This window comes from Papaver somniferum, chromosome 6 (assembly GCF_003573695.1).
Source record: "Papaver somniferum cultivar HN1 chromosome 6, ASM357369v1, whole genome shotgun sequence".
In the NCBI taxonomy this organism is placed as follows: domain Eukaryota; kingdom Viridiplantae; phylum Streptophyta; class Magnoliopsida; order Ranunculales; family Papaveraceae; genus Papaver; species Papaver somniferum.
In genome coordinates, this window is record NC_039363.1 from 168,023,586 (window position 1) to 168,048,749 (window position 25,164).

General features: G+C 36.4%; 1 protein-coding gene and 1 pseudogene across 1 annotated transcript; one reads left to right on the top strand and one right to left on the bottom strand.

Annotated features, from left to right (window-relative positions):
* Window positions 1-8,154: 8,154 nt before the first annotated feature.
* LOC113290057 lies at window positions 8,155-20,644 on the top strand (annotated as a pseudogene).
* Window positions 20,645-21,890: 1,246 nt separating this feature from the next.
* Window positions 21,891-24,223, bottom strand: LOC113290058 (sulfiredoxin, chloroplastic/mitochondrial-like). The gene is made up of 5 exons (XM_026539559.1): window positions 24,044-24,223; window positions 23,754-23,944; window positions 22,503-22,536; window positions 22,313-22,406; window positions 21,891-22,216 (listed from the first exon to the last, which is right to left on the bottom strand). Exons 1-5 carry the CDS (start codon window positions 24,138-24,140, stop codon window positions 22,201-22,203), a joined length of 432 nt encoding a protein of 143 aa, XP_026395344.1. The 5' UTR covers window positions 24,141-24,223; the 3' UTR covers window positions 21,891-22,200.
* Between the last annotated feature and the right edge of the window lie 941 nt (window positions 24,224-25,164).

A 25,164-nucleotide genomic window follows, 5' to 3' on the forward strand; every position in this document is an offset into this window, starting at 1 on the left:
TTTACAAACCATCTGGTATGCATACGGGTATGCATACTATGGTTCTCGGACATGGATTACATATATGGAAGTACGCGTACTATGTTTATATCCAATAGTTCTAAACTATATTTCAATCATTGAAACTTTCTTATAGGATGACAATAGCTGTTTTCATGAACCATTAGCATGAAAGAAATTTTCAAGTTATTGAAATAATCACAACGAAACATTCCAAGTCTACACCAAATGATTGTATCACACAAACCATGTAAGATGTTACTCGGCGATTTTCACATGATAATCTTTTGACTTTCGTCAAGAATATAAGATGAACTTGGTTGAAGCGAAATCTTACCAACACATATTTCGAGAAATATGTAAGCGGGTTAAACTCAGCTCAAAATCTCAAATGTGCATAGTCGAATACTATATAGTAATACGATTGTTGTCTCGATATATGAGATAGACTAGAAATAGACTTTACAAGTGATAGATGAGTTTTAGTCTCCACATACTTTTTTTTGATGAAGTTCCACAAGCTCTCCTTAGTAGTTCTTCGTCTTCAATTGATGAACACCGTGAAGTCTAATACCCAACTACACAATCTATCCTAGTCCGAGACATCGCTATAAGTAGACTAGAAATCAAGACTTATAGTTTTGATCACTAACATTGACAAACAAGCTTGAGATAGCAACTTGCGAGTTCGACCGAGCAGTGGTCTAACAATTTGCGAGCCCGATTGAATATAAGAGAAATAACTTGAAAGGTACCAAAGACCAGTGTTCAAGGATCAATCGATTTCAATCAACAATCGAAGGTTGGATTTACCGATTGATCGATTCAACCCACAACCTGTGATATTTCAATTATATAACAAAATATAATGCGAAAAAGAAATAACACAGACACTAGAAGTTTTGTTAACGAGGAAACCGCAAATGCAGAAAAACCTCGGGACCTAGTCCAGATTTGAACACCATGTTGTATTAATCCGCTACATACACTGCTAGCCTACTCCAAGAAAACTTCGGACTGGAATGTAGTTGAAACCTAACCAATTTCACACTGATCAAGGTACAATTGTGTTCCTTACGCCTCTTCAACAACGTCGGATTCTGCGCACTTGATTCCCTTAGATAATCTCACCCACAACTAAGAGTTGCTACGACCCAAAGTCGAAGACTTGATAAACAAATCTGTTTCACACCGAAAAGTCTTTTGAATAGATAAATCTGTCTCCCATAGATAAACCTGTGAGTTTTGTTCCGTCTTCTAATAAATCAAGGTGAACATAAACTAATTGATAAACCTGACTTATATTCCTGAAGAACAGCCTAATATTATCAATCACCTCACAATAATCTTAATCGATTAACGGAACAAGATATTGTGAAATCACAAACGATGAGAAGAAGATGTTTGTGACTACTTTTCAATCTTGCCTCTCGGAGAATAAATCTCGAGCAAATATTAAAGAAGATAGTACTCAATCACAATAGAAAACATCAAGATCAGAACATGCAACTACAGAGAAATAGTTGGGTCTGGCTTCACAATCCCAATGAAGTCTTTAAGTCGTTAACCTACAGGATTTTGGAAAAACCTAAGGTTAAAGGAGAATCGACTCTAATCGCAACTAGTATCACACATGAGGTATGGGGATTCGGTTTCCCAGTTGCTAGAGTTCTCCTTTCTATAGTCTCCAAATAAGGGTTTGCAACCAATGTTACCTTGGTAACAAAGCTTCAATATTCACCGTTATATGAAAACCTGATTAGATTCAAGCTAATATATTTCAACCGTTAGATCGAACTTAGCTTGTTATACACGAATGAAATGTACCATCATTTAGATAAAGGTAACCGTACCTAAACGTGTACACTTAGTTGGTTCAACAATAGTTAACCGAGGCTAGCCATATGAGCACTTTAATATCAACCTTATTCATCTTTATTACAGCTAGTTCAAATGACTCAAATGAAACTAGTTATAGAGTTGTTTAATTGTTTATATTCTCATTGAAGTATACAAGACACAATTGAAGAAAAATCGATTTTGATTCACTCGAATCATTTCATGAACATTATAGCCAAGGTTTGCAAAAGATTGCATTCCTTATTATATAAATGTATTAGTTCATGAACAAACCGATTTTAGAACATAACCTACTTAAGTATGCAAACGGATACGCATACCTAAGTAGACGAACTGAGTTTGATTTCACCAGTACGCGTACGAGTACACATACCATAGTACATTTCCAAACTCCAGCAGAAATTCGCGGAACGTGAACTTCCGCCAGTACGCGTACGGGTACGCATATATAGTTCTCGTACTCCCAACAACCAACCAGTACGCATACGGGTACGCATACCATGGTTCCCGGTTTTGGACTTTACACAAATGTGAATGCACGCTATGTTTATATACAATCATGGTTATATGTTCTAAATAATCATTTCAATCATTGAAATATTCTTGGAAGACGACAATAGCTGCCTTACACAAACTATTGGCTTCAAAGCAATTTTCAAGTGATCGAATGATTAATACGAAACATTCCGAGTCTACATCAAATGAGTGTCTCACACAAATCATGAAAGATGTTACAAGGCGATTTTCACATGATCATCTTTTGACTTTCGTCAAGGATAAAAGATGAACTTGGTTAAAGCGAAAGCTTACCAACACATATTTCGAGAAATAGATAAGCGAGATAAACTCGACTCAAAATATCAAATGTGCATAATTGGAGTCTATATAGCAATACGACTTTTGTCTCAAATAGGAGATAGAGTAGATAAACTTTTGAGTGATAGATGAGTTCAAGTCTCCACATACCTTTTGTTGATGAAGTTCCACAAGTTCCCTTGAGTAGTTCTTCGTCTTCATTCGATGAACGCCGTTAAGTATAAATCTCAACTACACTTACTAACCTAATCCGAGACTTAGCTTAAGTAGACTAAAAATCAAGACTTATAGTTTTGGCAACTAAACTTGACAAACAAGCTTGAAATAACAACGCTTGCGAGTTCGACCGAGCAATTCTCTAACATTATGTTATGCGATGGTTAAACCGGAGGTTGGATATGCATTACTAATTCTCTTGCGGAACATAAGTTGTAAATACAAATCCTTAATCCTGATGCTGGGTCAGGGATACACTACATTACGTTTCTGCAACTAGGGCAAGGCCAATTAACCGTAAACAGCCACTGTCAAAACTTACCATCAACAAACGCACGAGGAAGAAAAAATAAAAAACGCATACTAATTAAACAACGAAAAGCTAGTGAGAACCACGAGGCATACCTGCTTGATCGATGAGCTAAATGAAGGGAAAATAACATGAAGATCTTCCTACTTCTACGACTTAAATGGGATGGTATCAATCCTTCCTTTATCTTCTACTCTTTCTTGATTGGATCTTCGCCCGCAGAGGGTCCCACTCGGTAATTAAGAGGTTCCAAAAGTAGACCCTTCATGATGGATGAAAGTTTATGCTCCTTGGAAATCGAATCCTTTAACTTAATACCACCAGACACATGCATATGGCAGAAGTCTTCATGGGTTAACTCCGTTGGACAACTCTTGTTGAACAAGAAATTTCAAACCGCACCTACATATCATGCGCTGGTGACGATACCAATTAAAAGAAATAACTCCGTTGGAAAAGATATAAAAAAATTAAAGAAATAAAACGATCATTCAATTGCATCCCTTTCCCAAAATATGAAGATATCAAAACTATTCATAATAACACGATCTTCAAAAATTAATGAAGGAGGATGAGGGTGAGTAATCCTTTGATCGAACCCTAACTGACGAGCCACGCGGTCTGGGTTGTAAGTCATGGTCAGCAACCTACCTGAATAAAAACCTAAAACATAACCAAGTAATATCTTCAAGACATAATTAAAATCATGAACGATTAAGATTTATGAATAATCAAAAGTTACATAAGAAATCTTAGTCTTAAAATGACAATGATGAAGACCCGAGTGGTTGTCGTGATAAGTGAAAGCTTCAAACTCCGTGGCCATATCCATGTACCCCACTAATTTTTTTCCCCATGTCCGTACCCTTTTTATGATAAAAAACCATTCACAGGCAGCCATAAACAGTGGGAAAAATATGAGCAAGAGTATCATCGTCATTGTAAATGTCTTCATCCTAATGAGTGGAGAGCTCGTGAACGGTCGTCCAGTAAGAAGAAAAATTTTCCACAACCACATTTGGAGAAAATTCACAGAGACAAAAGCCTTCACCTCATGAACGACACTGACACGACTGATTTCCGAAACAAGGAAATCCAATTGGCGATACAAATTACCTAAAAACATGGGTGAAAATGAAAGAGAAACACCCAAGTTAAATTGAACTAATGTAAAATTATTTGTGAACCAAAATATAGACCATAAATTATAAAAAATAAAAACATCCCAAAAGCGTTTTTTGACGTGAAAATGACAGGTTTTTTACCCTCTTGATTTATAGGGTTTACATAATCCAAAACTTGGTTACTCAAATAAGCATGAATGATTGGGAGCAAAGCTTGGCAGGTATGAACAACCAACAAAACCTTGTTAGGAAGGCATGCTGGAAAAAACTTTAGCCCAATACATTATGGTTGATTTTAATACAAATTTTGATAAAGATTCTAACTTTGCTTGCATATGTCTAATTGTGTATAATGATACAAGTGTTGGAGCTGAAGCATTAGAAATTCCACTAAAAACTATGGACGAGGAACAAGCTGACGCAACTGGAGCTTTGAAAGCTATTTGTTGGGCCAAAGTAATAAGATTACTCATTTACATCCAAGAGGGTGATAATAATAATGCAGTACTGGCTTTGGATAGAGAATTCTCAACCATTAAATGGACAACTCTTAACTATTAAATGGACAACTAATTCTACTACCTCCGTCCCATTATTAGTTGACCTACAATTCAAGAAACCAGACCATCATATTCACAAATGAGCAGTGTTATCCCGCGCAATTGCGTGGGAAAGCTCTATAAGCCAACAACTATGAACCGTAGGATTAAGATTCTCAGCGTTGGATTACATTTCTTTTTATCTTTTCTCAATTATTACAGTTGGCAATTTTTTAATATTACAAGTACGTCCTTTTGGTATGTTTTCATCTCATCTTACATCTCATCTTCTTTCTCTTGTTTACTCTTGATAACTGTCGACAAACTTTCAAAGATCCATTGATTATCAGAATGAGTTATCAGAATTGGAACCAGAAGTTTAAGGTACCGAAATAAAACTTGGTTCATCCTTCAAGGACAACTTCTATCAAATTTGAAATCACTAGCTCACCTTTGGTCGTTCTCTTACGTTGGGACTACTCACCATTAAACCCCCTGGATTTTCCTTGAGATCTACCTAAACAAACATCTACAGCTCAGTGATCTAACTTAAAAAGTATAAACTGCTTAAACTGTGGAGAAATCAAGTTATTACTGATGTATGGGTTTCTCTTAAACTGTATCTACAGATCTGTAATTGAGATACATAAATTTTTGGGGTTTCTCTGTCTTGTTGAATATTTTTGGGCTACTGTGAGTCATCTACAAAAAGTTAAGAACCTATTCATGAAGTAAAATGGAACAACTTATATCAAAAACATCAAAGAAAAAACGAGATTACATGCATCTCTTTTTACAACATTAATAACCGAAGATTAAAATTTTAATTTCTTCTTCCTAAGTTTTCGAGTTTTGAATTAACAAGTGACGTTTAATGTAATTGAAATGATTTAATAAGGTAAGGAAAAGGAACAGTTCCTGTTTTACAAGAAGGAACGACTGTTTTTGTTCTTGAAAAGATTAACGGCGGTTAACTTGTTCCATGCAATTTGGATTTTAAGGAGAAAAGCCCATATAATAAATATTGAATTTGGTAGGGATTGTTCTGATTTTGTTAAATTAACTTTGAGGACTTTCTAATAATTAGTCTCATAGACAGCTATACCATCAATATCAACGACTGATATGTATTATGTGATATCATCTGACGGTAGTCAACCCGCTTGCTTATAGCGCTTTCCCACACAGCTGCGTGGGATAGCACTGCTCATCACAAATTGGTGGTTCTCCCCGGAAAAGAACCCGTCTTTAGGATGATTTTATATTCGTTGGTGTTTTCCATCCACTCTGCAATAGCATTAATCAAAAGGATTTTTGTCATTCCAAGTGATGTACTACATGCGTCATATTTGGATTTTGGATATTAAAAAAAGGTTTAAAAAGAGCTCACTTAATTGCAATCATTTTCTCTTTGTGTGCAAACCAAGAATGTCTGCTCCAAGCCTCAAAAGTCTTCACGAATTTAGGTGATAACCACTCTAATATAAGCGATCAATTTTATGCATGCCTCCAATCAAGTCAACAAAGTGGAACACCATTACTATTTTTTTTTTTGAAGCACACGATAACTACCTGCTTGATGCAGAATAATTATTAAAAAAAAGAAAGAAAAAGAAATGGCATCTTCTACTATATTAACAAAAACGGAAATAAATAAATCATATATGGTAATGTTTTTATTTTTTTTCTACCCGGGAGAGAAGTGATTTACTACAATTCGCTAACTTTTTTTCTTCTTCTTTTTTTCACTTTTTATAAATAAGATATTTCATGAATTTACTATAAGAATAGAGCTATCTAATGGGGGATGTTAAGAATTCCCAATATTAAATTTATCTACTAAAATTAACACATTTTCCATGTCACCTAGAACATCTCTAACAGAGGGTAAGAGTTTTATTTTTCTTTGACACATAAGATTTTAGACCTTCATTTAGATTAAATTCATCTCCAACAGTTGGTCCTATAAAATAGGAAGAGTGTAAAAATAAATATGAAAATATTAGAGAAAGTCTTATTTAGATCTTGGAAATGACAAATTGTTGGAAATGTCATCTTTTTGACTAATTGTTTAATTATTAGTTTTAAAGAAATTTTTCTTAGTGCGACTTTTTGTGCATCCTCTAAAACCGGGGTGCACATTACGGCTTACTTTATTGGTTCACAAAATCAACAAAACCACTCTCAGTTTTACTTTACCTTTATATTTTTCTTATTTTTATTTTTTTGGAAATTACGGTAAAGAGTAAATAAAAAACATTGAACCTTCCCAGCTTCTCTGTAAAATAGGACGATCTCTCGTTAGTATCAGTATCAGCAGCGTAGTAAATCAGAAGAAATATTACTCAAATCTTGATCGATTTTTTTCTCCCTAAAGATCATCGTCTTATCAATGATTAATTTGTAAAAGGAATGGAATTTGAAGATGATGAAGAATCAGAAGAAAAAACCAAATCATAACAAAACTCTATAGTACAATAAATCAGATCTCTCTCATATTGTAGGGTACTCGGGATTAATTGCAATCTGGTAGCTATAGTCTTAGTTTCAGTATACCCATTAAAACAATCTTGAAGTTCAAAACAATCTTCCAAAGTTTTGCTAATCATTGATTCAACATTCAAAACAAATCTTCAAGTTCGTCAAAAACATCCTTACAATGATTACCCATTAAAAATTCAGGTGCATCAGGATCATAAATTTAAAACCATCATAAATCCAACATAAAGCCAACCATGTTCTTCTGATAAGAACATGAACTATATCTTCACCAGCTTTACCTTGTGCCCAATGAAGATTTTCTTAGAAGATGTATATACATATAATGATTTGTGATGATTGGATTCAAAATTAAGAATTTACATATTGAAGTTGTTGATCCATCATATTTATGATTGCTTTGACAACTCCAAAATAAAGGATTTATGTTAAAACCCATTTCTTGTTTGTTTAATTCAATGACCGAAACACAAATCTTGTTTTTGATCAACAATAAAACCCTATTTCTTCTTCGTTTTGGGACATCAACGGCAGTGGTCGGTGGAGGGTGGAGGAGATGAGAAAAGGTAAGAGAGACATAAAAAAAACGTACCGGAGTAGTGATTTGGACCAATAACTATGGCCGGAAAGTGCACCCCATATTGGTTCATGAGAAAAACATTACTAATTTTGTTATATATATATAACCCTATAAAAAAAAAAGGATATAAATAAAAATTTCACGTAGGATTTGTAACACCCACGGTTGGAGATGCTCCTAACTTGCCAAATCCAAAAATTAGCCCTTCCCAAGATAGGAGGTAGGAAGTAGGAACCGGCCTTAACATCCAAAAATTGACTCACCGAGTCAAGAGTGTTCTGAATAAAACATTTCTAGTGCAATTACTGCTGTGTAACTCAGCTGCCCTCTTGCTTTACCCCCTTCTCTCTCTCTGCTGCACAGAAATACTTTTAAGTTTCAACTTTCAATTCTCGTCCAGTTTTTGGGTTTTAAGGTTTCCAGATCTAAACTGTGGATGTAGTTTCAATTTTCCGGGTTAGGGTTTTGTAATGTTAATCAAGTAGCTGCTCTCATCTCTTGAAACTACTATATCTGGTTTGTATTATATGTTCTATTTCACCACCTACTTGTCAAAATGTACTTCAAAGTTTCAAAAATTTAACCTAATTTCTTGTATTGTGTAATTTTCAGAGGAATATACGATAATGGCGAAATCAAGGCAACAACAATTAACAACTGATGATGAGTCTCCAACTTCATCTGTAAGATCAAGAGAGTCTGATAGTCAATTAAGATGGTCTGAATATATGGTTACTGAACCACAACAACAATCACAGAATTCAACTCCATCATTTCAAAAGGGTTTGTTGAATATGCAGTCATTGGTACAGCTTAATGAAGTTGCTCAAGGTTTATTAGCTAAAATGTATAGGTTGAATCAAATCTTAGATTACCCAGATTCACTATCTCATGTCTTTTCTGATGGATTTTGGAAATCTGGTATTATTCCAAATCATCCCAAGATTTGTATCATTGTTTCAAAGAAGTTTCCAGAGCATCCCAGCAAATTGCAATTGGAAAAAGTAAGACTTGTATTTATTTTTTATTTATTTCATGGAGGTTCTTAAGTTGTTTAGTGTGAAACATAATTGTTTGTTGGGTTTTAATGTAGGTCGATAAAATCGCTTTAGATTCTTTGAATGACAATGCAGAAGTACATTTTCAAAGGCTGGAACCTTGGATATCGGTATGTGCTTATTTTAGTTTCGCTTGTTTACTACGTTTTGTAGGAACACTACTTTATCATCTCATTGTTCATTTAAATTAGACAAGGGACATGAGAATTCAGAAGCATATACCAGTAGATTTATCCAAGAATGTAATCTGAAGTTTGCATAATTTAATCTAATCGGGTAGGATTTAACATCCGTTTTAATCGTTTAAGCAGCTGCTTTTAGATTTAATGGCATTTCGAGAAGAAGCCCTACGCCTTATATTGGACTTGAGCAGCACAGTGATAACATTGCTGGTGAGTTCTTGCTCTTTTTTTTAATACATTAAGAAAGATGTTTGCTACATAATTTCCTAAAGTGAAGGTTCTACATCTCCGCCCTCTTTTTGCAGCCTCATCAAAACTCACTGATTTTGCATGCGTTTATGGACTTGTTCTGCTCCTTTATCCGTGTTAGTCTATTCTCTGAGAAGGCAAGTCCTAAATTCCTATATCTCTTATATAGTATTTTTGTTTTTGGCTTCTGTCACCACTGTTTCTACCTCTACATTATATGTGCATAACCAGTGTTTTGTTGCATGTGAAGGCTCATGTTTGACACACTTAGGATGATAACTACGAGAATGACCATTTACACATATATCAAATTTGAATATCATCTTTTTCACTGTTAACCTTGAATCCAATATTACGGAGAATAAAGTTCTATACTCAAAACCCTTAATATTTAAAATAGTGGTCTTTTAGGTGAATGCAAAATTCTATTAGGCTATTACTTATGTACTTTATGATCGACAAATATGAGTTAATAGTTATCATATTGGTCTATCAGTTTGACGTTTATTGCGTTAGAGTAACTGAGTTAGTTATTGTCATGCAATGGTCTTCTTGGTGATTTATGAGTGGACCATCCTCACCAGAACTATTTTATACTCTGAGCCAAGAACCAAAGTTCTAAATTCGTAAACGGAAACTCCCATCATATGGATTGTTAAGCTACGGAAAATTAGCGGAAAATAATCCCTGGTTAAACATTCTGAACCTGTAAATGAACACTACCAATGAGCTCTAATTCAGCAATGAATTGAGAAGTTAAAAACTGTGAACATTTAAAAATGGTTGTGCTCACTAATTGAAATCGAACCAAGGCCTTCTGTTCTATGATGTATATATCTTCGTTGTGGAGAAATATTTCTGCTAGAACTGGACAACAGGTTAACGTGTTGTTCTGTGTCATCATTGATAGTGTATCTGCATTTGGTGGGATAAGAGGGTCTGAAAATGTCTTATTGTCTTGAGAAGATGCCAGGAAATCATCCTCACAAGATTTAGACTGAGACATATCATCTCTGGCTGTCAGCCAGTAATCCTGTAAGCCGCTGGATGTCGACCTCAGTCACATATCTTTATATATGTATCGGTATTCTGGAGTAGTGTAGTATGGCGATATAGGTAGTGTTTTGGGTTTCAAGCAATTTCAACAGGCCAGAAGATGAACATATGCACCACCTCTTTTATTTATTTGTGTCTTTTTTGCATGCTAATTAAAGGAACGTGTTTCTGGCACAGATACCGAGGAAAATGCTGCTGCAGATGTATAACCTTCTGCATGCAATGTTAAGAAATGGTCGAGACTGCGAGTCTTATCATAGGTAGTGGACATTTTCGCTGAATTATACAAATTTTGATTTGAATGTCTTGTTTCGTAAGTGCATCTAGAGGGCTTCCTCCAATGGACTTTGCTGTTTGGTTGTGGCAATTATCGTAGTTGTATATTTATGTATGTCTTCAGTTATAACTTAATAAAATAGTTCTTCATTTCATTATCCTAAGTTGCACCTGATTTCTTCCTCTTTTGTGATGGCAGATTGGTTCAATTTGTAGATTCTTATGATCCACCAATTAAAGGCTTGCATGAGGATCTTAATTTTGTCAGCCCACGCATTGGGGAGGTACGCCTTTGATTTTTCTTACCTCAACATAGGTTCAAACGACTTCTTTTTTGACGAGTGTACACATTTATTCATTTTTTCTTGTTGAAACCTGTTATGTTCTTGTTCTTTCATTTTCATTCATTTTTTTATTAACAAATTATAGAAACATTTTGTCAGACTCATGTGTAATAGTTTGGACAACAACAACCGTGTAATAGTTTGGACGATGGTACAAATTGTATGCTTATCTGGAATGGAAATGCATATATAAGAGAAGGATACAAGTATTATTTATTGTTAGGTGCTTCTTGATTAGCCCAGTTGGCAAAGTCACTTTTGGAGGAGAGACTTTATTCTTGGGACCTCCGCACTCCCTGATTGGAACTAAGGGGTCCCAGTGGCTTGGACCCATGCAGGCTGAAACAAAAATTCTGTAGAAAGTAAATGTAGAACACCACTCAAAGAAACAAACAATACATAGCTTACAGAGGAACTCACTTAGTTGGATTTCTATAATTTAGGTAATCAAGTTGCCCCATTATTTGCTCACCTAATGATAAGTTAGTGCCATATACTCTTTGAAGAAAAACTCCCTCAGTTTATTTTTTTTCTTTCTTTCACTTAGTTCCCAGCATCAATGAACTTATAACAATATGTGTGACTTTCAGAGTTTTGTTTAATTTAACATCTTGCATTTTGCGTATAACTTAAAATATAATGCCATGGTTGAAACTTAAAAGTTTTACGTTTCCTTTTCAGGTTTTGGAGGCGGTTGGTCCTATTATCTTTTTATCTACCGATTCCAAGAAGTTGAGAAATGAGGGCTTCTTAAGTCCCTACCATCCTCGTTACCCGGATATACTCACTAACACTGCTCACCCAATGGTAAGCTTCTTTTTCATTTTCAATGTTGTGCATTCTGCAAGACAACAAAGCTTGATAAACTTAAAATGTACCTTTCACGCTCCTATCATGTTTAATTGTTGGCTTCTATTTATCTTGTCATTTTTTCGCAGAGGGCTCAAGATTTAGCAAACGTAACTTCTTACCGAGACTGGGTCCTATTTGGGTATCTTGTTTGCCCTGATGAACTACTCCGTGTCACAAGCATTGATATTGCTCTGGTATGCATTGAGAGTCTCTTACTTCACGGTTTCTGCTGCCTTTCTTTATATACTGAAAATTGATTAAAAATTTATCCTGAAAGTATTGGCAACAGTAATGCTTCATATATAAGTTGGCATAGTCATATTTATTTTTTGGGGTGCATTTCTTTCATTATTTAAATACCTATTGTTTAAAATTATGCTTGTTAGGTTTTACTGACATAATTAGATTTAAGGGATCTTTTCTTAAATTTCTTATTTGCAGGTTGCACTGAAGGAAAATTTAATCCTAACACTGTTTAGGGATGAGGTAAATTATTATCTATCCCTGGTTAATTTTTTGTAGTCATGTGCTTGGACATGATAATCAATGTTCTCCTCATAAACATGCAGTTTATTTTGTTGCATGAGGATTATCAAACATACGTTTTACCGAAGATATTAGAATCCAAAAAGATGGCAAAATCTGGCCGGGCAAAGCAAAAGGAAGCAGACCTGGAGTACAGTGTTGCAAAGCAGGTAGAGAAAATGATAAGGTACACAATTTTCTTACTATCTTCCGAGAAAAAAATATTACTGGCAAAGTTAAGGGTATAGATGGTCGAATAGCTTACTGTTAGGTGTGACAGTGGAAAAACACCAAAATTCTATACATTTCTCGAAGGTTTAAACTCTCTTACTCTGCAGTATTATCATTATCTTTCCATGCCGGCTTCATGCATGCTTTAGAGACTTGTCACGGTATCAGATTTTGAGTGGGTGCGGGATACTACGTCTTGTTCACCTGTACAAACTCCCAACTAATTCTTCAGATTGGAAGTCGAGGAGAAGACTTATTTAATAGTTAAGTACCTATAGGCTATAATATGGATGTTTCGACTAAAGAACTGAAGCAGGTTGTAAAAGCTCTGTTAGAGGTCATGCTTCTAGACAGGGAAAACACTTCCTATAGTAAATATCTGGCTGAAACCCTTTCTCAAAATTTGCTTGTACACTTAATTATTATCATGCCCAAGCAAAACACTCCCCTGTTTTGATGTGATATCCCCATTGGCTTATTCAGTAGGAAATAGTATTTGAAATTAATTGGTGATAATTCGTATCAGAAAGCTACAATATCAGCTATGACCTTATTTAAAATTCAGTTTGAGTGATCTGATAAAACCGCTGACATTTGAAATGTAATATACATGTCTTTGAAACTGGCACCATGTACTTTTCTTTAAGCAGGTAAAACCATTTTTCCTCATTGATTTTTTTATATATACAGGAAATAGGACATTTGTTTGATGTAATGTTGAAATACTGCAGTGAAGTGCACGAGCAAGCACTAGTATCTTGTGATGCTATACACCGCGAGAGGAGAATATTATTGAAACAAGAGATTGGAAGAATGGTTCTCTTCTTTACCGACCAGCCAAGTTTATTGGCTCCAAACATTCAGGTGGGTTTTCTTCTGTTTTTTGAGTTATCTCCCCACCCTTCCTTTTCCAGGTTAATTGCACATATGATAATGGATTCTTGTTATTACCCCTCTCCTTCCTTCGTTGTGAATCTTGTGATACATCTCAATGTTATGTTCAGCTTGAAGTAATACATGATATATGCATCAATATAATTGTATGAGGGAGTATATAAATCATGGACATTTTTTCCTTCCAGAAACTTGAGAGTTATACTGTTTTGGACCAGATCATAATTTTCCCTATTCAATTTAATTGCTGTAAAATTTAGTTCGAATAATAACTTTAGTTTATTATGACGATTTTATGCGTGCAGATGGTATTTTCTGCATTAGCTTTGGCGCAGTCTGAAGTCCTTTGGTACTTCCAACATGTTGGAGTTATATCATCAAAGTCTAAAGCTGTGAAGATGGTACCAGTTGAGCTAGTAAGCTATTCACTGTTTATATCTCATTATTAACTCGGACAACAATTTTAAGTTCCTCATCTAGTTCTGTGAAGAGGCTGCAGTCTTGTAGTTTTGACCAGTTAAACCTGTGCATATAATGAGTATAATTTTTGTTTCAGGATCCAAATGATCCAACAATAGGGTTTCTATTGGATGGTATTGACCGTCTTTGTTGTTTGGTGCGGAAGTACATTGCCGGTAAGTCAGCATATGTTTTCAATTCCTCAGTGTTGAGAGCGGAAGTGTTGTATGGACTTGTTGTCATAGCATCAACATAATATTTAACAGCAGAAAATTAAAAGTTAAAACCCAGTTTCTTGAACATGGTTTTAGAATTTATGTACTCTTGCTCTTACTGTACCCAGCATGCAAACTTCTTGTCTGAATTTTAGTATGACCTGAAGTGGAGTACAAACATGGATGACACATGGTCCCTTCATCTCATCCCCGTCCTTGCCAGCTGACTGGTCAAGTGGGGGTCAAGGTTTCTTCCGAGCATCAGCAGGAAAGACCTGTTCTGGTTTCATTCCAAAGACCTGATCGAGCCTGACTCTATTAGAACTTAGGAGCCTTTTGATATTAAAAATTTGAATGAATTAACAACACAATGTTTGCGTTGTTAATTCATTTGCCTGGTTATGGTTTTAGTTATTATTTTTGTCAACTAGAAGGAGAAACTCCTGGTAATATTTCTAGAAATAATATAGGGTGCATTTGTTTGCAGCAATAAGAGGCTATGCACTATCGTATTTATCATCCTCCGCTGGTAGAATTCGGTTTTTGCTGAACACCCCAGGCATGGTGGCTCTCGACCTAGATTCAACCTTAAAAGGACTCTTTCAGCAGATTGTTCAGTGTCTTGAGAACATACCAAGGCCACAGGGTGAAAATGTGTCTGCTCTTACATGCGATTTATCAGTAAGAATTATCTAAAATACATTCTCATTCTCACACTTGTTCTGGTTAAAAATCTGTCTGCCACGAGTATATTATGTTATGGCTATGCATTACTCTTCTGCATTTGGATAGTTCTTCTCGATTCTAGTTCACATGTATAACGTACATGAATTACTATTATTTTACGTTTTGTGAAGAGACAATGCCATACTTCCCCAGGGAAATTTAATCATTATCTTATTTAGCAGGATGATTACTTATTTATCTTCACCCATCTATGAGTAGTTTGATGTTTATTAATGCTATAGAAGGAGGATTATTCACACGGATTTAGTAGTCTTCTATTGAATTTTTAGCCCTCGATTTTATTTCAGTGGAATTTTGCAACTCTGATTCTCTTCATCAAACCCAACTTAGCATTGGAACAAATGGTGCATCAATGGAAGAGAGTCAAAAAACTTATTCCTGATCAACTGATTATTAGGGATAGTTTTTTCTTAGTTTATGTTGCAATTACTATGGTAAACTAATAATTATTATAGTAGTTTTTCCCTTTGATACAGCATTTGTTTTCCATGGTGCAGGATTTGCGCAAGGAATGGTTGTCAGTATTAATGATTGTTACATCTTCTCGCTCAACTATAAATATTAGACACTTGGAGAAGGCTACTGTTTCAACGGGGAAGGAAGGTTTATTATCTGAAGGAAATGCTGCTTTTAATTGGTCAAGGTGATTTTTTTTCTCCGTAGAAGTAGTCTCAGACTTGTTGTAAGTTAATTTGCAATTCATAGGGTAGATTAAAGCCTCATAATTAAGTGTCCTGCTTATTCAAGCTAGGTTGATGTTTTTGCATTCTCAGTTGCATATATTTAGGTCAACTAAGTGATGTATAATTATTAACAGGCCGGGTTGTAATTTGCAACGGGATATGTGCTCACCTGCACTGACTCAAATAAACTATCTTGCAGATGTGTTGATGAACTCGAATCTCAGCTGTCGAAGCATGGCACGTTGAAAAAGCTTTATTTTTACCACCACCATCTTACAACGGTAGCATTTTCATTTCTCTAGATTGGTTGTTAGCTAATTAGTTTAATGACTTGCTGGTTTATCGGATATTAAATCTTTATTGCCCTAATTTATTTATTTCTGTTTTGTTTCGTTTGTTATTCTCTTCTGCTTGAGAAACACATTATTGGGTTTGCTGTTGACATATTACATTCTGAACAGGTTTTTAGAAACACCATGTTTGGCCCAGAAGGCCGGCCTCAACATTGCTGTGCCTGGCTTGGAGTTGCTAGCAGTTTTCCAGAGTGTGCGTCCATTATTGTTCCAGAGGAGGTAAAGCAATATACTCTCTCCATTTTCTTATACTTGTCACTTTGACACAATTTCGTTCCTCTTTACTTGTTATTTTCACTAAGTAGCTGTTTCTTTACAGCTTTAATCATTTCTACAGAAATAGCTGTTTCCTTTATCTTAGGAGTCACGGCATATGCCTTGAGGCATATGCCTCATTTCTCCAAAGGAAACCTCTGCTCACTGCATTAACACATATTAAAACCTCGCTGATTGGTCATTCTTACAGAAACTTTGATCATGTGCTATGACTTGAACCCCATTTTAAAATTTTTCCCAGATATCAAAAGATTTTAAACCATCCCTTTTTCTTTTTTCCCCCCTTTCTCTACTGACCATGTCCAGTAATCAAGTCTCTGTGTATGTTAATTTTTTTTTCTTTTAATTTGTTTTGATACAGGTGACTAAAATTGGTCGGGATGCAGTTTTGTATGTGGAGTCTCTCATTGAGTCCATTATGGGTGGACTGGAAGGACTGATAAATATTCTAGACTCAGAAGGAGGACTTGGATTGCTAGAGACTCAGGTTGTTATCTCTTTGGTTGTAATATTATATAAGTTAACCTTATAACTATGAGATTATTTTTACTTAACGGAGACATTTATATGGAACCAAAATTTATTGAAATTTCAGCTTCTTCCAGAACAAGCAGCTATTCACATGAATCATGCAACAAAGTTCTCAACCCCCTATGCTAAATCTCCAAAAGGCTTCTCTGGTTTACCGCTACCTGGGTATGAGAGCTACCCGGAAAATAGCAACTCTATCAAAATGTAAGTGAACCCAATCTATGCTATACCCTTCCTGGAAATCTTTGGATTGACAAACTGATGATCTTTCTTTGCATTCGAAAGAACAGGTTAGAAGCTGCAATGCAGAGATTAACAAACCTTTGCTCAGTTTTAAATGACATGGAGCCGATATGTGTTTTAAACCATGTATTTGTTCTTAGAGAGGTAAGAGTTTGAGCAGCTTAATTTTTTTGGCTTTTCGATTATATTTAGCGAAACTCGTTTTGAATGACATGGAGCCATATTCAACTTTTTGTTGTTGAATATGGCTATTAAATGTGAGCTTTGCATGTAAGATTGAGAAGGCTGTATATTATGTCATACATTTGTCACATACTCGAAAGGCTTAGGTCAGTCCATATAGTAATTTTGGAGAATTAGGTATTAATGAATTGGCATTGATAACATCTTCGTTTTGTGTAATAAAATTTGTATTTTCTTGGAGAAAGATGAATACCTCTCTTTGCACACTAGTCTTAAAAGCAAAATGATTAATGTGTATTTTGTAGAAAAAGCGATAAATATTTTGCAAATTTTAATTAAAAACTTCTGCTGTGTGAGCAAATTTTAAAGGATAAATTGTGGATAGTCTGGTGTACTATTAATACAAATTGCAAGCTATTTTGTAGACTTGTTGGTAGTTCTGGGACATGGTAAACCCCGTTAGGCAATGGTTGAAAGACCTTTCTTTTGCTTCCTGATGCATTCATGAAGTCCACTGCACTGACTTCGAACTGCCCAAATATCAACCATAACACATCTACCATTTTCTTGCAGTATATGAGAGAATGCATCCTTGGTAACTTCCGGAGGAGATTGCTTGCGGTTCTTAAATCTGATAATGATCTCCAGAGGCCTTCTGTGCTGGAGGCATTAATCCGCAGACATATCAGCATAGTTCATTTATCAGAGCAGCACATTAGTATGGACCTTACACAAGGCATTCGAGAAGTCCTGCTGATGGAGGCATTCTCTGGGCCAGTTTCTTCCCTGCACTTGTTCGAGAAGCGGGCAGACCAGCAGACAGGTTCTGCGGTTGAAGCAGTATGTAATTGGTACATAGAAAACATTGTCAAGGACATATCAGGTGCAGGACTTCTGTTTGCACCCATTCATAGATGCTTCAAGAGCACAAGACCTGTTGGTGGGTATTTTGCTGAATCAGTCACAGATCTTAAAGAACTGAAGGCCTTTGTTCGGATTTTTGGTGGCTATGGTGTTGACAGGCTCGACAGGATGATGAAAGAACACACAGCTGCACTTTTAAATTGTATTGACACGGCTCTGCGGTCTAATCGTGAGGTGCTAGAGGCAATAGCTGGGTGCACACAATCTGGAGATAGATTAGAGAGAGAAGCAAATTTGAACCAGATTGTGGACATGGATACAGTAGTTGGATTCTGCATTCAAGCAGGGCAAGCATTGGCCTTTGATCGCCTTTTAGCGGAGGCTGCTGGAGCTGTGCTGGAAGAAGGTGCACCTCTTGTATTTTCCCTGCTGGATGGCGTAGCTAAGCATTTACCTAGCTTCTTACCTGAGAAGGAGGAAATTAAAAGGTTGAGGTGTGTTGCAAATAGTTTCGGGGTAGATGGTGATCATGATTCAGAGTGGGTGAGGTCCATTTTCTATGATGTAGGGAGTGCAAGTGATGGTTCCTGGAGCTTGCTTCCATACCTGTTTGCTGCTTTCATGACATCTAACATTTGGGACATTACGGCATTCAATGTTGATACCGGTGGCTTCAATAATAACATCCACTGCTTGGCCAGGTTACTATTCTCTTTCTTTCTTTCTTTCTTTCTTTCTTTCTTTACGTTGCCAAAGTAGCAGCATGTTTTCGTGGATCCAAGTGTCCGTTTACTTCAGTAGTGATTATCGGTTACTAATTGGCTTTATTTATTTATTCAAAATTTTTATGAGATGTCTTCTTACTTGAATGCTGTGTTTGTTCAATGTAGGTGCATCAATGCTGTTATTGCAGGATCCGAGTTCGTTAGATTTGAAAGGGAGCAGCAACAAAGTCGGTCTCTCTCAAACGGGCATGTTGAAGAGGCTCAAGAATCTGATGTAAACAACTATTTGTTAGTTGAAGGAAACATTAAGTCTGCCATGCAGGCCTTTGTGAAGTGTGCATCAGGGATTATACTGGATTCGTGGAACGATAGCAACAGGTAACTTGGTTATCATTCTTTTAAATGCCAATATGATGGAAACTTCTGTGAAATTGTTCTGAAGTGGCTGCTTAACCAGATAATGTTCCAAATATTTTTCAGCACTCATGTGTATGTGATTTCCTTCTCTAAACAAGTACATCTAGTTCATTAGACTTACCAGCCTACCAGTAAAATCTCTGCATGATTAGTCAAGTGGTCTTAATTGTGAGTTATATCGCACTTCATTTCTTGTTGCATCTGTACTGTAGCCTTTATAAGCAAAGTAACTTGGTTTAGGTTTTAAAGAATTGGTAGGGAGTTGCCCCAAATTTTGCACAAACTGGCTAATCAACTATCATGCATCTCCACTTTGTATAAATGAGAATTTTTTTAGAATGGAGTTTCTTATTAGGAACTCGAAAATTGGGATTCGGAACTCGAAAATTCTTGCTGATCGCTATCTGGTTGAAGCAGCTCTTTGATATATTTTGCTACGTCTGATGTTGCAGAACTTTTGACGTTGTTTTTCTTTTAGCTGTCTTATAAAATGTAACAGGTATGAGATCTGAAACACTATGTTAACGTGAATTCCATATTTTTAACAGGTCTCATCTTGTTGCGAAACTGATCTTTTTGGACCAGCTGTGTGAGTTATCCACATACCTCCCGAGAAGTACACTTGAAACCTATATTCCGTATGCCATTCTTCGTTCGATATATAGCCAGTATTATGCTAATTCTCCATCAATCCCGCTTGCGTTACAAAGTCCATCACCCCGGTTATCACCTTCAGTATCTCTAGCGCACAGCTCTCCTGCATACCGACAGAACCACGGGGAATCGACTCACTCATTTGCTACTGAATCCATTTATTCCAGATCAACTACTCATGGGCAAGACCAACCTTTTGACACCGACAGTGGTAGCGTACGTAGCAATGACAGCGGCAAACATCGAAACCTTCGTGGTTCTGGTCCTTTGGATTATAGTTCAAGTAGGAAAGTAAAATTTGCGGAGGGTTCAACTTCAGGGAGTAGGGGTCCAAGTCCATTGCCAAGGTTTGCTGTGTCAAGGTCTGGTCCAATAGCTTATAAGTAGAAATATGAGGTATTAATGCGTTTTTGTATTTTTGATGATTTGTTAGTTATGTGATATACGTATCTAGTGTTTTCTTGTAAGTTTAGGATAGTGTGTGAGTGCGAGAGACGGTTATATTATGCAGAGATGATCCAAAGGCTGCTTATCTGTAAGGTGTTGATGCCCACCAATTCCCGTGGAATTCTAATCCCAAGTTGTGTGTATATAATCTGTGGCTTTTGAACCATCCAACTGGCCACAGTCGTTCAAGGAAGTGGAAAATTTCAAATATTTAACTTAGATGTATTTCAAAAGAACATTAGAAACGGTAATTTTCCAACCACATTTTCTTAGTATCCCAGCATCCAAGAATCTGCTGCATTCACGTTGCATTGAGAGCTGTTATGCTTAAATCCTGCATTCAATATTTATCTGTGTTATGCTTAAAACCTGTGTTCAACACTTACGTGTCTGAGAAGATCACCAGCAAACATTGGAGGAGAAAAATGAGGATAAGTCTGAATACTCCGGTCAGAATCTAACTGAGAACATTTTAAAGGGAATAAAAGAGATGGTTACCTGAGAATAGCAACTTACAAGTTTCAAGATTCATGTTGCTAGTTATGGGCTTTTCACGCTTCCTGCCGTGTTTTCCCATAGCTTCAGCAATCCACGTTCATTTGGAGATTACTCCATGAAGGCCTTGCAAGGTATTATGGGAAGATTTTTCCAAGGTGATATGGCCAGCAGATTATGCAGCTCTCACAGAGAAAAGATTGATCACCCATTTCCGCAGTGTCCTGTAGTTTTGGCTGTATCGTTTGGGTCTCACTTGGGATACAAACCTTGTCATGACCTTGCAGTCTCTACCAAAGGTCATTATCTCTGGGATTTTACAAGGAAAAAACTTCAAAAAAATTCAAGCTAGGCAGCTGCATTTTCTGGGCCATTTGGAAGGCTAGAAATGAGAAGATTTTCCAGGAGAAACAGCCTAACATTAGTAAGATTATTAGAGAGACTCATTTCTGGTTCTACTACACTCAAACTGATGAAAATCAAAGCACCAGTGACATGATACTATCAAGATCAACATCGACGCAGCCTTTAAAGATAAATCTGGAGCTTGTGCTGCTGTTGCCAGGAATTCAAGTGCTATGTTTGTGGCCGGAGAATCAACCCCTCATAAGTTGGGCAGCCCTGTAGAAGCTGAAGCAAAGACTATGATTTTGGGCCCGGAGCTGACAAAGAAGGAGAATCAGACCAGGATCACTATATAGAGTAATGCTCAACAGCTGATAAGGATCCTAAACAAGGAAAAGAACGACGTCCCCCTGAAGATCATTAGAAGGCTCGCGGCTGAAATGGTTTCGTGCGAGTTCAGTTTCGTGAAGAGAGCTGCTAACCAGGTGGCTCACATCTTAGCCCATTACGCGACTACCCCACTGTATTGCTATTCTCGGTCAGAGGTTTTTTTTTTTTTTTTTTGGCTGTCTAGCAATTTTTCTCACTTCTTTTTCGTTTTCCCTTTTTAATAATTTGCAATTGAAAACATAAAATAGGGAGTTGAAAATTAAGGCAAATAACTTTTAAGTAGGACTTAAAAATGCGTCACATATAATAGTTACATTTTGGGGATGGTTTAATGGAGGTCCCATTGAAATGATTGATATATAAAACACCTATAACATGCTGGCATATACATTTATATCTAATTTGGGATTGGGCTTAGTTAAAGTAGTATATGATAACGATGAAGACTACGGAGAGTACACAGTTGTTCACTTTCCTGGTTAATTATTATGTCACTGCGTTCTCCAAAATGCACAACTAGCAACCACCAAAACACATGCGATCTGCGGGATGCTTATATTACTTAACGCAGGTGATGCCTGCAAAAGGTAGAACCATAGTGCAGTTATGAGGCCAATTACATAGACAAGCTATTGAAGTATTAAAGAGACGTTGATGAGGGCGATGCATCTAACCTCAAAGTTTCTTTTGTCCCACGACGAACTTTACAACGTATTGTCGGGAGTCCAAGTAGCTGGTGAGCCTCGTAACGGTGGCAACCAGAGAAACCTGTAGATGTGTAGATGCAGCATTTGTAAAACTGTTATCTCCTCGAGTAATAAATGCAATTCCCATGACCTGGTCACATCTAATACAAGTACTTACCATAGTAAACTCCATCGACCTCAAGAACATCAATCTGCAAGGAAACCAAGACAAACTTAGGTTGATATAGTCTTTGCAAGTATAGTTACAATAACATGAATCCTTTCTGCTATACAGAGTCAGATACCAGACAATTGAAAAATGCTATTAGGCAATTTACAATAATAGGATTTATACTTTGAAAATTGAACGCTGCTATTAGGATTTATATTTGCAATAATATAGATCCTTAATGTTTTATTAGGCAATGTAAATACTTCTATTATTCTTAGTGGTTACAAAGCTAGTGTCATGTACGCTGAGAAAAGTAATGAGGTAAAACAAATGATATTCATTCACCACTGTGCATCAAGTTAAATGGGGAACTAAACAGAAATGCATGCTTAATGGTGCAAAGATTTTCTTCGACTCCAGAAGCCGCAACGAACGGTAATTCCATGTCTTCTGTATTTTAGAAACTGCCCTTGAATTTTCTTGTTTAATGTTTTGGTGCTGAATGCTTCATTAACCTAACACCCACAAAACTTCCAGACCAAATAAATTCTGTTCTGGTTATGTTAGCAATACTTGAACAAACAAACTATTCATATAGGGAACCCCATAACTCCGGTAGCCTAACCTAGACAGCTTAAGTTTTTCAGAATTTCCCATATAGATACATGGACACTAGTATTCGTGATGCACAGACACTTCAATAGCTCTGCTAGACGAAAATAGAAGAAGCGAGAAATGATAGAGAAGACAATTAGACAAAGAATCATTGATCCTTTTCTCGTGATTCATTTTCTTGAGAAGACTACATAACACTAACTCCTGCATCTATTCCCTAATTTATTTGGTTGCCATGTCAAAGTAAATGTATTCATACCCAACAGCCACACTCTTAACGACCACGTAGTTGTTATACAGGTTTGTTTCCCCTGCTATCTGGCTATGTAAGTCAAATTAATCACATATTTACTTACTGCATTGACATTTATAGTTTGAAGGGCTTAAGATTTGTAAATTGATGTCAAGTATTTTGCCTAAAAATCGTTGCCAATTTAGCATCTGATAAAACCAGCTAGCTTCTAGGGTAAATGCAGGATAAAAGGACAAACCATTTATGTTTTGACTTGCAGATTTCAAGATTTTGTTCTGCACATGTGAGGCTCCAATGGACCCAATGATCCTATTCCTATCTTACTGATTAATTGTTGTAAAATTAGACTTTGTTCTTACAAAATCTTCTTCTTAAGTTAATTGACTTACAGGTACTTGGAGGCCAATCTGTTGAATGCTGTCCATGAGTTCTTGAACTTTTTTAGGGTCATTTGATCTTGTACGCATCAGTGGTCTTCTTATGTTATTCAATGGAATTTCTATAATTATAGGTCCTCTTCCTCCTCCCGGTGATTTGGTCTTGGGATCACTACTGGTATTGTTATTTGAGAGAAACCCTCCTGATGAAAACAATTTCAAAGTAGCTAATTAGTAATTCGATTACCACAAAACTAATTAAGAAAAATCCCAGCTCCTGGGTGAGAGAGAGAGAGAGAAACCATTTCCATTTGGTGAGATAGCTGCTGTGGTAATTGAGAATGGTTTTAAGTTATTGCGGGGGAGATGATTTAGATGCAGAGGAAGAAGATTTGCCATTTTTTTTTTGCTTTTCTTCTCCTTCTTATGTTTTCTTATCCTAATTCCGTACGTACTTTGAGTTTGAGTCTCAAACTTTGGGACACGTTTTCTTTCATTGCCGCACCTTGTTATGGACTTACCTGTCCGGCCGTCCCCTCCTTACTTCTTTTAGCCTTGCAGGACCTGCCAAAGAAATTTAATTTGAGGAGCCATGTGGATCGGCTAAGGAGTGAGGGCAATTCCTACGGCAATGGTCAAACTCAAATATTTGTTAAGCCACGTGGATGATTAAACTGGGTTTTTCACTATGATTTAGCGTAGGGCGTTGGACGATCAGACGCGCGGCCAAAAGACAGACTCTGGTGTTGGAAGACAAAACGCGTGCGTTGACGACACAACCGTTGGCGTTGGAAGACCCAACGCGAGCGTTAGATACAAAATCTCTAACGGTCGACTCTCAAACGCCTATATTTCCAACGGTCGAATTTCAACACTATAAATTCGTTCGATTGATTTCATTTTCAGTCACACCACTGCCATTTCCTTCTTCTAAAACTCTTTTAAATCAAAAAATTCTAATACAATATGAACAATTTAGTGAGAAGAGCGGCAAATAATATAAAGAAGAAAAGAGATTGAAAAAATGAATCGGCACCGCTGCACAGGTGTAGATTATTCTCAAAATCGAGAAGAAGAGTTTGCTTCGCCAAATATCGTTGCTGCTCCATCATTAGTCCCAAGTCATGTGTCAGGGAATCATGATAGGTCTGAGGATTATTATACCATGAGAGGTGGATTTTCAGAATTAAATGTTGTTATGTTGGTCTACCGCCTGCAGTCCGAGAAAGGGTTGACAGATATCCTTGGCGTGCATTTTATAGAATGTCGCCTAGAAAACATAACAATCCGAAAACAGTGGTAGAAAGGTGGTGGATGGCGACGCACACATTCCATTTTGTGGATTTCAAAATTGGTAAGTTTTTTTAACTTAACTTAAATTAAATTTTTTAAATAATTATTGAATAATCAAAAGAACTAATCA

Excerpts from the sequence above, each read along its gene's own strand:
- LOC113290058 (XM_026539559.1), bottom strand. The coding sequence starts at position 24,140 with ATGGCAAATCTTCTTCCTCTGCATCTAAATCATCTCCCCCGCAATAAC. Across the intron at positions 23,945-24,043 it reads TATCTCACCAAATGGAAATG|GAGGGTTTCTCTCAAATAAC; the intron begins GTTTCTCTCTCT and ends TGTTTTCATCAG. Across the intron at positions 22,407-22,502 it reads GGTCGATGGAGTTTACTATG|GTTTCTCTGGTTGCCACCGT; the intron begins GTAAGTACTTGT and ends ACACATCTACAG.